At 37.4% G+C, this 14,108-nt stretch overlaps 1 protein-coding gene across 5 annotated transcripts; it reads left to right on the forward strand.

Annotated features, from left to right (window-relative positions):
• Positions 1-190: 190 nt before the first annotated feature.
• Positions 191-12,029, forward strand: LOC112502669. Of its 5 annotated transcripts, none has more exons than XM_025106646.1 (6): positions 191-679; positions 840-901; positions 8,858-8,932; positions 9,649-9,998; positions 11,006-11,105; positions 11,644-12,029. In XM_025106646.1, exons 1-6 carry the CDS (start codon positions 630-632, stop codon positions 11,778-11,780), a joined length of 774 nt encoding a protein of 257 aa, XP_024962414.1. In that variant the 5' UTR covers positions 191-629; the 3' UTR covers positions 11,781-12,029. The 5 variants fall into 5 exon arrangements, with proteins under 5 accessions (XP_024962414.1, XP_024962416.1, XP_024962417.1 ...); XM_025106648.1 differs by having other exon boundaries at positions 9,850-9,998; XM_025106649.1 differs by having other exon boundaries at positions 9,993-10,039; positions 11,644-12,028.
• Positions 12,030-14,108: the final 2,079 nt, after the last annotated feature.

A 14,108-nucleotide genomic window follows, 5' to 3' on the forward strand; every position in this document is an offset into this window, starting at 1 on the left:
AAAAAAAAATTTAAATAATAATAAAATAAAGATAATAATAATAAAAAGACAAAAAAAAAAAACACACAAAAAAACAATCATAATTAAACCTAAATCTAATAGAGAATTTGTTGGCGATTTGTTGAAAGGGACCAGAAATTGAGATACTGACATAAGACACCGAAAGAGAAGGCTTCTCCTAAATACTGCAAATCTGGCCAACTGAAACCCCTCTCATTTCATTTCGACGCCATTGAAGACTCTCTCTCACTCTCAGCAACCATTACCCTCAATCCCAGTAACCCACCTCAATTTAAGAGTCTGTGTGTGTGTGAACTTTGCCCTAAAGTTTTTGCTTTTCCGTGGTTGGGGAACTTACAAAAATATGTGTTCAACTTCTGTTTCTTAGTGCAACCCACAAATAAAAGAAAGAAAAAGTGGGCATTTGTTTCTTAATCTCAAAGTTTCTGAAATGGAGAGCGTCAACAAGAGTGGTGGTGGTGTCGCTGGTGGTGGTGATGGGTCTGGTGCTGGTGGTCGGTTGCTGGTTGACGAATCTTCTTGGGACGTGCAGAGCGACAGGAAGCGATTTCAGATAGATTTGAAACAGAGTGAAACAACAATTGTTTCATGGACTAAGCTGCTTAGAGATGCTGGCATTCCAGTCGATCATTCTCCTCCTTCGTCACCTGAGCCTCCGGTAGGAATTCTCCTTTTGGTTTTATGTATATGTTATTACTATTAATTTTTGTTGAAGTTTTTATTTGTTCCTCCATTATTAGGGTTAATTGAGTGTTAGATTTGTGCAAACTTTGTGAATTTTCTTGAACTGGACATAATTATGTATGCGGTTGTATTAGGGAAGCTTTAATGGAGTTATGTGGGTTAGAAAGATTCGAACTTGAGATCTCTCAGGTACAAGGTGAAATCTTTGGTCCCTTAAGGGACGTGGTTGTAATAATAATTTTAGCAAATCCAGAAAATCCAGTATGTCTTTGTGTTTGTTTGTGTGTGTTTCTAAGGAAGTTGCAATAGAGTTTTTTGGTATATAAAGATTTGAATATAGCTCTCACGGATTTTTTAAATTCTATTGATCTCCAACCAGGCTTCTCTAAGTAGATAGAAATTGTATTTTTGCTCCCATTGGGCTAATCATGTTTGGCAACCATAAGCTAACTTATTTTTTGAGCTTATTAAAGAAGTGTTGTTTGGTTAGTCATATAAAGTAGCTTTTTGGGAAGCCACTTCAAGTAGCATTTCAATAGGCTCAGGAGGGCTTTTCCCAATTAATTTTTCAACATGTTCTTTTAGGTCATTTTAAAATTGTCATCTAGCTTATCTGCTAGTTTTTACCTAACATGACTATTTTATTAGCCAACAACTAGCTTATTAGCTAGTTAGCCAAACAAAGCCTAAGTAGATCTTTGCCATTTTCACATGGCAAGTGTCTACAACTCTTAGGGGCAGGACACACCAAGGTGTGGTGAGGGGGTATTCACTTGTTTATATCAGAATCCCCTGTTTGCTTGTCAATTCCTGGTCCCATTCTATGGAACGGCTCTTTGTGGCTTGGATGTTGATGATAAGTGAGTTTGTTCTTCAGTATGCCAGCATGAGCACCAGGGAGGCTGAGTTTGAATGACCTCTTCTCAGAACAGGGGGATGTGATCTCCCTAAAGTGCTTGATCAGATCTCACTTTCGGATGAAGACCCAATTGGCTTCATTGCCCTCTGGCAAAAGCATAATTTTTAATTTGACAGGCTTTGAATTGAATCAGTTGGACTTCAATTACAAAAACCAGGCAGATTGCAGGGCAATTTCCTGGAAATGTGTAACTTCTGAGTTACCACATAGTAGAGTTAAAAGATGGATTAAGGGGCAAGCCTTGGAGCAACTAGTAAGCTTATTCCTTTGTGACCCGAAGGTGATAGGTTTGTGTCACAGAAACTATCTTTTATGCAAATTGCAAGAATAAGGTTGTGAAGAAGGAGTTTCCTCCACAATCATCTCAAAGCCGATGAGCTTTGGTGCACCAGGGTTGTCCTTAGTGTTAAAACATGGATATGTATAATGGTTCATTGATTATATTTGTTTATCTTCTCTTTCTGAAAACTTTTGCAAATGTTAAAGCTACCGATTAAGTTCAGATACTGTTTACATTATAAAAGAGATTACATGCACTTATGATATTTCTGCTTGTTATGTAAAAAAATGCTGTTTCAGAACAGGGATGCATTAATATTTTGTGCTGTCAGAAGTAAATTCTGCAGATCTTTCATATGATGAAACTGCTCTAATTAGTTTGATGGTTCTCAAGGAGTCAAACTATGCTATCTTTATCTAGCTGATGTTACATTGTTGTTGGGTTTATCTTGTTGAGACTTTTCTTGCCTGACACTCCAGGTCAGATAACTGTTTGATGACTTCACAAATATCTTGTGCTTGGTGGTCTTACAGATGGAGTATCGCTTTGTACCAAGAGATGTTCCCAATAAAAGAAAAACTAGAAGCCAGGGGGGCCTCACAACTGAAGTTATCAACTTAGAACCTTCTCGTAGGAATATTTAATGAGTGTTGTGGGTTGTAACCTGTTCCATTGCTTGGTTACACCTTTTCTATTTTAGTGTTTAATGTAGTAATGGAGTCCTAAAATGGCTTGAGCTATTTCGTAGAATTTGCAGCCTTTCATTGTTATATTATGCCTTCATAATTAACTAATGATATCCATATGTCTAGTAGTATGACGATATATGCCTTTTCCAGTGATGGGGAACCTACCAAGAATGCCTACCATTTAGAACATAAATTGCTAGCTTAAAATCACATCTTTAGTTATCTGTGTTGCTGTTTTGGATTTAAGAATCTACCAAATTGTTCATGTTGACTTGCTTGATCTTTATGAGCTTGGTGCATGCATGCAATTTCCATATTGGCTATATCCAATGTAATGCAACTTATATATGACCAATATTATTATTTTTTTTTCATGCTTTCGCATGTATCTACACTCAATCCATTTCTTCATCATCATACTTCTGGGGGTCGACTTAATAGGCTGTGTAAATTCTTTGAAAATTACATAACCCATAGGTTTTATCTAATGTAAGTTATGTTTGAATGTCTTTCAATACTTTTCATAGCACGTGCTATAAACTTGTCGTTTGGAGGGTGAGGGTGGAAGGGTGTGCTAAAATTCTTGATAGATCGATGCCATTTATTGGGATATCACTGGGACCTACTTTACCAAAATAGCTTTTTGAAAAAGGGTTTGATAAATTGTTTTATTATTCATTAATGATTTATATACTCTCAACACTTTTATGTAACATGGTGTTATTGAATGTCTATAACTATTTTCGAAACAACTTCGTAGATTGAAGATGGTCAAAACGTAATGGACTAAGCTACATGAATTGTATTCCCAGCATACTATGTTTTTGCATATGAAATGCTTTTGCTACTTTGGCCTAACTTTGCCTCTCCTAATTCCCTCTACTTGATAAAACTCATATCTCTTTGGTACAGATAGAGTTCTAATTTTATTCATCATGACCTTATCTTCAAATGATGCTAACATAATCTTCTTTGAATATTCTTCACTTATTCTCTATACTACTTTTGGTTCTCATTTGGCTAGATATGTAGTTTAACATTTGCATTCTTACTACATTATTTTATAACCATGTTGCATCTTCATCCTCGGAACCTGAATTATGGCAAATTCTACTATTAACATACAAACAATCTTTTGCTAGACCATCTACACACATAAACACACGAAGATTCTCATGTGTTGTTAATTGTACTTTTTATGTTTGGAAACCTTAATACCAGCCGTGGGACTAAGTTTGCCCACAAAGATCTCTTGTGGAAGATGGTTAGGTTGTCAAGTTAGGGCATCCTTTCAGCACAACAAACCTCAATGCCTTCGTCTGAACCTAGGGAATATGCTTTTCCCATATATTCCTAGCAAAAATGTTACCCCTTGAAGTAGGAGTTATTAATCCCCCCATTACTTATGTTAATCTTAGTAACTACTATAGCATCTCCAATGGTAGTATATTTATCAAGTTGTGTTCTTTCGTTCCTTTTATGTACCGCCACTTGAATGAAGACACCGATCAGCCTAAACCAAACTAGCCAGAAGATAACAGTTGGAGTTGGGGTTATGGTGGGATGTACGCAGACCCGACCTCTACCCTAGAGTGCAAATAGGTTGTTTCTGTGGAGACCCCCACTTATAAACACCTATCGGTCTGACTTTACCAAATGCCTGATCTCGGTTGGTGGTGCCCTTCTGGATTGTTGTTGACTCAACATTGATTTCATGCATCTCCTATGCCCGATTAAGGGTAGGAACAAGCCATGTCCTGATTTTAGTGGTTGAGCTGATGACAATCTATAGCTTGAAGAATCCCTCATGCCGTCCAATCTCGACCTCCTAGTCGTGTGCGATAAGGCTTGTTGTCAAGTGTGTTGGCAGGTTCTTTGACGACTATATTTAATTCTATGACCAATGAATATAAGCCAAAGGAATTTAATCAAACAAAGGCCCGATTAGGCATCCATAAAGGGGTAGACCCAAAGCCCAATAAAAACATTTTGGAGCAACTACCCTACATAGGCTTAACCTGAAGGGGATCTTTGGTGTCTTAAGAGAAACAAGGCCTTGTGGCTACCTATACATATAAAACATAATTGGTAAAAGACATTTAACTCATTTACATGATCATACTCTCTCTCAACCATGATATATTCTACTCTCTCTCGGGAGGCACCCCAAGGACCAAAATTCCTCTGGAAACATTCTGCATACGAGATCTAGCATCATGAGGGTTCCAAGTCATGCAAACCTCCTTGTGTGACTTGTTGGGCATAGTTTCCTCTTGGTAATCATGGGAACATCCTTTCAACCAAATCAATATATATATTGAAGATGAGATTGTCGGTCTCCAAATATGCTTCCTTGCACAATCCAACTTCATTAATTTTGAACCAACATTATAGGCAATCTCTTCGATATCATGAACCGAGGTTCTAAATGGCGTGAGACATGGTGTGGCGGCGCGGTCAAGCCTTAGGAGCCACGGCGAGGCCACACCTTTTTTCAAGGCCTGACTTGTGGTGGCAAAATTGTATGCTGTATATATATTTATACACATGTATACTATTACTCAATGAACCAGTGATATTAAACAATTTCAATTAGCTTATATACTTAAAACTAGAAAGTAAGTCACTAAAAAGATAAATAACATTAAATATCTCGTTACAAAAACCGTGTATTGGGCCTTGGCATGCCACAAGTTTGACGTGGCGTCAAACATGAGCCTTGAGTCATGGCGCGCCATGGCGGCTGCCGTGGTGATTTTAGAACACTGTCGTGAACAAAGTAATGAGAATGATCTATTGGCCATTAAGCATAATCACTTGGTCCCATACCTTCTACATCCGAACTAACGAAGTTGCATTCTACTCGTTGATTCTTGATTTCTCAATTCTTCCAATTTAGCATTGGGCACCACCTTACTTTAAAACAACAAACATATTATCTTAAATTCGTTATGATAGGCCAAAAAGGAAAGCAGAAGAAATATTATTTACGGCTGATAACTACACATAATCTTCCATTTCTTACTTGCTACTTGCCTACCCCCCATTGATATCCTCAATCAGTTTTGTGTAGTTGGTCCTTTTTGAATGATAATTTTATTTTTAAAGGAAAATGCTAAACATAACAAATCTTGGCATTGCAAACATAAAAAATTGCATCAGGTTCTTGCACGTAGATTTACTTAGGCTATTCATGTTTGCTCATACAAGTGCGTAATGCATTTGTTAATTTGTAATGATATCGCAAATGGCATGCATTAGGTCTTGGGATTTTCCTCTTGAAGTTCCACCTCCTATTAAATTTCACCATGTACTTAATGACTTCCTACTACTTCGTGCTGCAAGATTGTTTTACGTATGGTTTGGTACGGCAACAATTTCTAAAACTAAAACATTTTGCTCTGCCCCTTCCCCCTGTCTGTTTTCGTATTGTACTAAAATGTTCTTGGTCCACTCATTTGTTCTTATCCAATGAAGATTGCTCAAAATCTTCTACCTACTCCCAAGTCTTATAGGAATTCCATCCTTTCCTATGATATTCAAAAGAAGAGAAGAGAAAAGTGCTGGGGGGGGGGGGGGTTATTAGGGAGAATCGTAAAAGTGTATGAAAAATAATACTCCCTTTGTCCCGCTATAATTGTTGCATTTACTTTTTGGCACACAACTTATGGTCTTCTCTGCATATCTATTTAGAGTTCATAAAAAAGATAAACAATGTTCCATAATTGAGATATATATATATATATATATATATTTATATCTATATATATGTAAAGAAACTCAACATTAATACTTTAAGTGACTGTTTAACTCATTTAAATATGTGCCGAGTAATAAAGATTGCCATATTCATGGTTTAAGTATTATGCAGTTAGTACCTAGAGTGTAAATTTACTTGTCTGCGTGGGTAAATTTAATAGGCTTGGCTATGTGAATTCCACTCTTCCTACCCTATATGTTCCTATCTTTTTCCTGTTATTTTGGTTGATCCTGTCTCTCTTCTGCTACTTCTAAACTCGATTAGATTTGTCAGTCTTTTGACGTTTGCTTAGAGGGGAATGGAAATCAGCACGCTACTGGATGGGGTCCAATTACTTGCGTAGGCCCAATGTCATTACACATAAGCTTAAGTCCATTAGTGTCTGATAAGTGTTTCTCTTTTTCTACTTCCAACCCGTACTTGTGCACATTTCCGTAAGATCACCATCTTATGATTATGAGGCTGTGATATGAACTAAGGGATTCCCCCTTAAACCGAGCTCTTTGCTCATTCCTGATGTATGATGTCAACGAGCCATATAATTTTCTACCCGTCGGTGTTAGCACAACCATGACAGCTGTCTTGGCCAACACCTTGCACACCAACTAAAGCCCATATTTTCTAATAACCTTCCTATTACAGTTCCGAGGTCATTTATGTCTACTAAGCCGATACTCGTCCTTAAATCATACTCTTCGATAAAGCGTTATGTATGATGTCGATGAGCCTCATATGCTCATAGAGCCAATCCTTGGCAGCCTTCTGGAGCTAATCTGCCAAGGCCCGCCTGTTGCTATGGGAAACTCATGGTTGAAGTCCAACTGAAGTGAAGTAGTTCTTAATGTGTGATCATGTTAAGTTAATTATATTTCTAACAGGCTCTACCATGGTATCGTGACTTGTGGTCCAATCACTTGGAAAGGCCCGATATACAACTATGAAACATTTGCGGCGAGTCCATCAAAGTATATTAAGGATTTTCTTTCTTTACTTCTAGGCCAATGTGGGACTATATGCTTGTCCATATTTTTTAACGCATTAGCTTGTTTTTTGTTGAACATTCTCTTGACTTGGCGGCATTTTATGGATCATAAATCATATCCATATCTTTTCTCTTTTCTTCCTTGTCTTGCTTCTTTTTCCTTTTCTCAATTCAGTTGCCTACTTGCCTACTGAAGACGGTGGTTGCTCTTCTTCAAACCAGCCTTTTCTAAGCTCCTCCACTTTTAAGTTGTAGAATCTACATTCCAACCTCTAAGGGAACCTGGTTCTCTGAATTAGCGTTATGTAGGTTTCAAATCCACATAAGATCATGTAAGGCAGGGAAGTTTTTGATAGAATGCGTTGTAATTCAAATATTTATATATTATGACAAGCAAAAGAACTGAAAACTCTCTGAATTGTATTTATTAGAAACAGATTCACTTGATCTGTTTTGTAGTGATAATAATTATAAAGGTAGCTGAAAATTATAGAGGTGTGGAACAGAACTAACCTTACGTATCTTCAGGAGCCTTGCTTGAAATTTTTCATCTGAAGTACTGTACCACCATGTGGGTACAATGACTAGGAATTCTCCTTCAACCTAATTCTTTATTGGGGGATGGCTAGTATTATTCTTGCTCGATGAACATGATATATGCTCCTCTGTCATCCAGTCACATGGCTTAAGTTTGAAATTTGATGTTTTTGGCATAAATTCGAAATTTGTTACTTTGTAAGCAATCCCTTTCCATTGAGCAAGTACTTGATAGGCTTTAATCTATTATCATTCGAATTTATGACTAGCTTCGTTCTCATAATCTGCCTACATGAGGAAGTCAAGATGATAATTTGTTGGACAAATGCTAGTGCCTCATTAGCGAAGTTTCTGTTGAGTAGCAACATATCTAGACTAGATGTCTTTTCCATATGTTTTATGATGTACTACATTACTTGATTTGCTTCCTGATGTGACATTTAGTTACTCTGTTTATTTGGCTTGAACGACATTCATTTGTCTTTAATAATTCTTCATGAAATGCATTTCTATGGACATTGGTATGACTTTTCGCAGTCAAGAGTCTGCATTCAAACTACCAGATCATATATTTGGCATGAAACTTTCTCTTTGCATCTTATAGGCTAATAGCCTCATTATTATAGCTGACGACTTACCGATCTTAGACACAAAAATATCCAATAGATGGCTGGAGTGGCACTCGTTCAGGAACACAACTTGATATTGTTTGGTCATCTCCAATGAAGACCGTTAGATGCCTGACTGAGATGGAAATTTTCTTCCAAGAGGGGCTGTTGAGACACAAGGGTAGATCAAAAGTGAACATATGGGGAAGATTTTTAGTTATTTGTTCATTTATTATTCTCATAAGAGATTGATTCTTGCTTCACCGATTATGGCATCTACATCTTTTCTTTTTGTCATGATTTACTTTTGGCTGATTTTAGCCTTTCAGGATACACTAGTAGGAATTGCTTTCGACTATTAACTCCTTTTTTTGCAGAAGCGGTTTCATCAAGAAGATTAGTCAAGAAGCGTGCTCCACCATCATTCTTAAGAAGGAGAAGGATGAGCAAAAGTAAGATCTTGCATACTCTTTTATATGATTTTCTCGACTTTTTTGGTAGAATTAGTATTAGCATTCGGTTTTAATGAATGATCTTTTAGCAAATTATTTTTACCTTCATGGTCTTTAGCAAACTATTTTACATTCTATTGTCTTTCTTTGAGAAGCAATAATTGCTATATTTATGTGATTGCTTCAACCTCAAAGCAGCAATAGAGGAGATAGTTCCTGCCAATAACAAGGCAACCAAAATAAAACTATTTCAATGCTTGTTTCTGAAAGAGTACGGATTCTTGAATATAGACAAATTGGTGGAAAATGAAAGATAAAGTACTGTATTGTAGGTAGAAAATAATATATGTTTTTATTCATTGAATACCTTAATTGATCATAGAAACATCCTCTTTGGAAATTGCAAATGGATGTCTACATACAAAAACTCTATCCTCAACCCTCGCAAACTGCAGAGCGTTGGTGCACCGTGGTCTCCCTTAATAAGATCCACATATGAACACCTGTCTCTCATTTTAATGACAAGCCTTCCCAGGCAGCAAAAGTCTCAACTTGATTTGGATTCATCTTTCATATATCATCTGGTGTTTCTAGATTGCTCTGAAGTTGCTTTTCTCTTTTTTTGGGTGCAATGAAATTCTATGAATAGTGTCCCGGGGGGGGGGGGGGGGTGTTTAGTCCTCAACAATTAATCGACCATGCATTCATATCAGAAGTCTACCACAAAAGCAGAGGACTGCTATGTCAGAAGTCCTGGAAGGGATCAATGTTGTTCAAGCCACCAAAAACACAAAAAATGGGGCATGGAAGGGTGAAATCCACAACCGAGCAAAACTATGATAACAGGAAGCAAACTCTTTTAAGTGCTTCAGTTACAGTCTCAAAGAAAGATCTTTCTGATACTGGCATCAAATCAGGATCTCCTTCTGGAACGATACTTGATCGAGCTGCTATATGTGCTATGCAATCCATAACATTAACAAGAAACATCGATGAAGAACACTCGCTCAATAAAGGAAGAGTCGAGCTTCCTGACCTAAATGTTCCTTCTACGGTGCAGGCAGCAGTGAGTATATACAGTATACACACAAGCACATGCACACCCAAGTACGCTCCTTGACATGATTTTTCTTTGGTAAATGTGGAATGTTCTGCAACTGGCTTTTTAGAGTTGTCCAATTTCCCTGTCTTGTTTATAACTTTAAAATTGCAACTATTTCCATTTGGAGATAACCTATGAAAATTTCAACCTTTTCTTGTTAATAAACTTTATATGTTGAAATTGCTTATATTCCCACTGTCTTTGTTAGAAACATATTAATGCCATTGATTCGGGATCCCAACATCTTTTTATTGCGTCTTTATTGATTGATATTTTGGATATATGACAGAGTCAAAACATTGTCCATGAACATGTGGCTAGTCAAACATTCATGGGAAAAAGGGAGTGTTTTATTTCATTGCTGACTAAAGTATATTTTCTCAGTTAAAGTGTCCTTTCACATGCATATCAGTAAGGATAAAATGCAAGAATTGAAATATAATTTCATGTTTAGTTTTTTAGCATCCTGAGCTACAGGCTTTTTGGCTACGAATGATGAAAATTTTAATGATATTCTGTGTGTATTGGAAATGGGAGTTCATAAATGTGGTATTTGTTTGTTTGACTTTCTTTACTCTTTGGTAGTATGTCTTTAGAAAATTCTAAATGTTGTTTGCAGGGTAGGCTAATGGCCTCGGAGTCGAATCATTTTCTATATTGTTAGTACTCCCTTTGTCCCATAACATTGTTAAAACTTTCCATTTTTGGGATGTCCCATGATACTTGCAAAAAAGTTTGCCGATCCATCAATCTCCACATTCCAAATCATTGATGATATTGATTTTGCTCCACAACTCATATTTTGGCATTATTGTAAGGGTATTTAGACATTTGAATAATAGTTAGAAACGTCTGTTAAACTATGTGGCCAGACAAACATTTTAATCTTATTGGGCTGATGGAGTGTAACTTACTGATGTTGTGTAATCTTTAGAAGTGTACTTGCAATAATATTGATTTTGTAATTTCAGAGTACTTCGCCAATGCACACTAAGGAGGAATCTGGTGGTAAGGTGAATGGATCAATTCTTGAAAGTACTATATTGGTGATGGAGACCATGGTTGCAAAGTGTAAGTCCCCATGTTTTATCAGATAACTAATTTCCCACCTATCTCATGAAAATTACAATAATTTCTTGCTTGGCACTATGATTACTTGCCCATCGTCATCAAAAGATTGATGATATTGATTTGGGCAAAAAGTTGATTACTGGAAACTCCATCCGGGCCCCACACAGAACCCCCCCTCCATGGACACCAACGTGGAGGGGCATTCTTTGGCTCACTCAGTGGCTGAGGCTAGCCGTGCCGGGGGGGGGGGGGGGGTTGGGAACCATGACCCATCTTTTATTTGGGCAAAGTCACCCCACCCCGTTGCCGATTGAGCTACATGCCCGTGGCTTGATGATATTGATTAGGATTTTGAAACTGAAGAGTATTCAAGACATCTATGTTCCCAATGAAATGTTGCAGTTTTCATGGGACGCTTTGGGGGGGGGGGGGGATGTTTTCTCAATTAAATGTTATGGATGTTACAAGAAGTAATAGCAGGGAATTTGGCATATTATGATAAGGACCATATTGAATTATCTCTGCGTTTCTTTTGCAGCAAGACAATTGCATGGTGATGTTCAAGATGTAGATGATTCAGAAGCAACTAAATGCAGATTGCCTCAGGAACTTGAGCAAAAGCTCGAGACTGTTGCCAGATTAGCGGTATTTAAAACCATTACGATCATGATATGATTTTTATCATGGACCTTTAGCGGACCATGTTTGTTTAGCTATAGATGTGTCTAGAAGCGTGTTGTCTCCTACGAGTAAGAAAATAATTGGATGATCTTTTACCTTCTTTATGAGGTCTGCTTTACTTTGGCAATTTGGTGCATTAGATCATCATGTTTGTAAAAAATGGAACAATCTACCAAATTCTACCTTTGTTTCCATAGGCAGGGTGCGCAATCTAATCCTCTCAGCTACCTCCTTTTTAATCTGACTAATACTCATCCCCCACTCCTCTCTCTTTGGTAGCTGGACAAAGGGATTTTCCTGACTGTGGGTGTCTGGGCCAGCTTGTACGTACGCAGGCAGGAAAATCCCTTTGTCCAACTATAAGGGGGTGTTTGGTTCGTAGAATGAAATTCGATGGAATTGGAATTCATCAAATGAATTTGACTTAGTAGGAATGGAATGAAATTTGATGGAATTTGACCATGCCTTGTGATTGCGTTTGGTTGCATGGAATTGGAATGCAATTCTTAATGGATTGGAATTTTTTTGTTTGGTTCACGGAATTCAACTTTGGAATCGGAATTAAATATCAACAAATGACTTTTTATGATTTTTGAATAACGGAATTGGACTAGTGATATCGATAGTTAGTTATCTTGAATTGATTCCTTGATTATATATGTTGTTTATCGATCTCGTATAGATGGAGAAATTACGAGAGAGATAGAGAGATAGAGAGAGAGAGAGAGAGAGCGAGAGCATACCAGATGGAGATCGAACCAGAGATCAATTAGATGAGATGGTAGACGCAACGTTGAATGAATTTGGATTAGGAAAGGAATTTGTCGGAAATGAATTGAAATCTGAGGGTATGGTCGTGGAATGTAAAATCCACGAGTGAATGAATTTATTGGAATTGAAAGGATTCCATCATTTTTATTCCATGAACCAAACATTGTATTTGGAATTTGGTCAAAGGATTTGGTCATTCCAATTCCTTTCAATTCCATCCAAATCCATGAACCAAACAGCCCCTAAAAAGACTGGAACTGGCGACCTATAGACGTTTGTTTGTCGGTTGAGCTTGCCCTCAAGGTTGAGAATCCTTAGGTTTATGTAGGTTGGGGAGGGAATTCCTTGTATGTAGCTTCACCTTTTTGCCAAGAGGTTGTTTCTGTGACCTAGAACATATGACCTTATAGTCATAGAGGAGTAGTTGCTCCAAGGCTCGCCTATATTTTTGAAGCTGAATAGGTGCTGAAACATTATGATATTGACGATATAAGTAATACAATTGGGGCTAATTTGAGAAGAGTGAAGGCTGAGCTTGCTTGAAAGCTTGAGCTTTGAAAACGATTAGTAGCTATGGCTCGCCTTTTGGCTCATCGAACTTTAGAGACTGAAGCTTGGGCTTGGCTCTCCAAAAGCTTGAACCTTTGGTTTGGCTCAATGCGTAAAAGCTTGGTTCCTATGGGCTTGAGCCTTGGCTTGGCTTGTAGGTTCCTATTGGCTCATGTAAAATTAGATACTATGCTCTCCAAATTAAAATTAAAGATCCTAAAGAGACTAAGACTAGTGACATAAAACATGAATTACACCTTGTGGCTCATGCAAGCTCATATAGGCTCACAAAGCCTAATCTATACTAGGATCGAGCTCGATTAGGGATGGCTTAGAAAGCTTTATTGATGAAATGGCCTTGCTTTGGCCCTAATACATTCAAGAAGTATGCTGACCGATTGCAACATAAAACATAAAAAAGTTTACCCCATCTCACACCACTAAAATATAGTGAAGTCCATAAAACAATCCTAGTCATGGTCTCATTGTTTGATCATGAACCACTGGAATCAAATTTTGTGAAATAACTCGTTTTATATATGCCAGGTAATGCAGTCATTTTTCATCATAGATTTTGATTCAGCATATAACATAACACTCACTGGGGTCTTCACGAAACAACCACTCTACTCCTTGGAGCGGAAGGCGGGTCTGCATACGTATCAACCCATAAAAACCCACCTTGAATGTTTGGTTTGGTTTGGTTTGGTTTATGTTACATAACATTCAACCTTGCGAATTAGGATCGTTCAAGTAATAAGACAATGGAGTTGCCTGCAACTTATAAAGCAAAATACAATATGGACCATGAGATGGAAGATAAAATATGTGATTTCTATGACGTTTATGTCCAGGTACTGGTCTTATAAGCACCAATATTCTATTTTGTAACATTGTATGTTATAATGGACATATACTTTGTTTTCCATATTAAATATAGCAGAGGATGGATGAAATTAAAAGCTCAGAAGTGCGAAATTTTGCATTCAGGTAGCTGTTTTC

This window comes from Cynara cardunculus, unplaced genomic scaffold (genome assembly GCF_001531365.2).
Source record: "Cynara cardunculus var. scolymus isolate 2C unplaced genomic scaffold, CcrdV1 Un_Scaffold_1752, whole genome shotgun sequence".
Classification (NCBI taxonomy): Eukaryota; Viridiplantae; Streptophyta; class Magnoliopsida; order Asterales; family Asteraceae; genus Cynara; species Cynara cardunculus.

Bases quoted from the DNA above. Each gene is read 5' to 3' on its own strand.
- LOC112502669 (XM_025106645.1), top strand. From the start codon at position 630: ATGCTGGCATTCCAGTCGATCATTCTCCTCCTTCGTCACCTGAGCCTC. The intron at 902-8,857 runs GTGAAATCTTTG...CTTTTTTTGCAG, and splicing joins TGAGATCTCTCAGGTACAAG to AAGCGGTTTCATCAAGAAGA. The intron at 9,999-11,005 runs GTGAGTATATAC...TTGTAATTTCAG, and splicing joins CTTCTACGGTGCAGGCAGCA to AGTACTTCGCCAATGCACAC.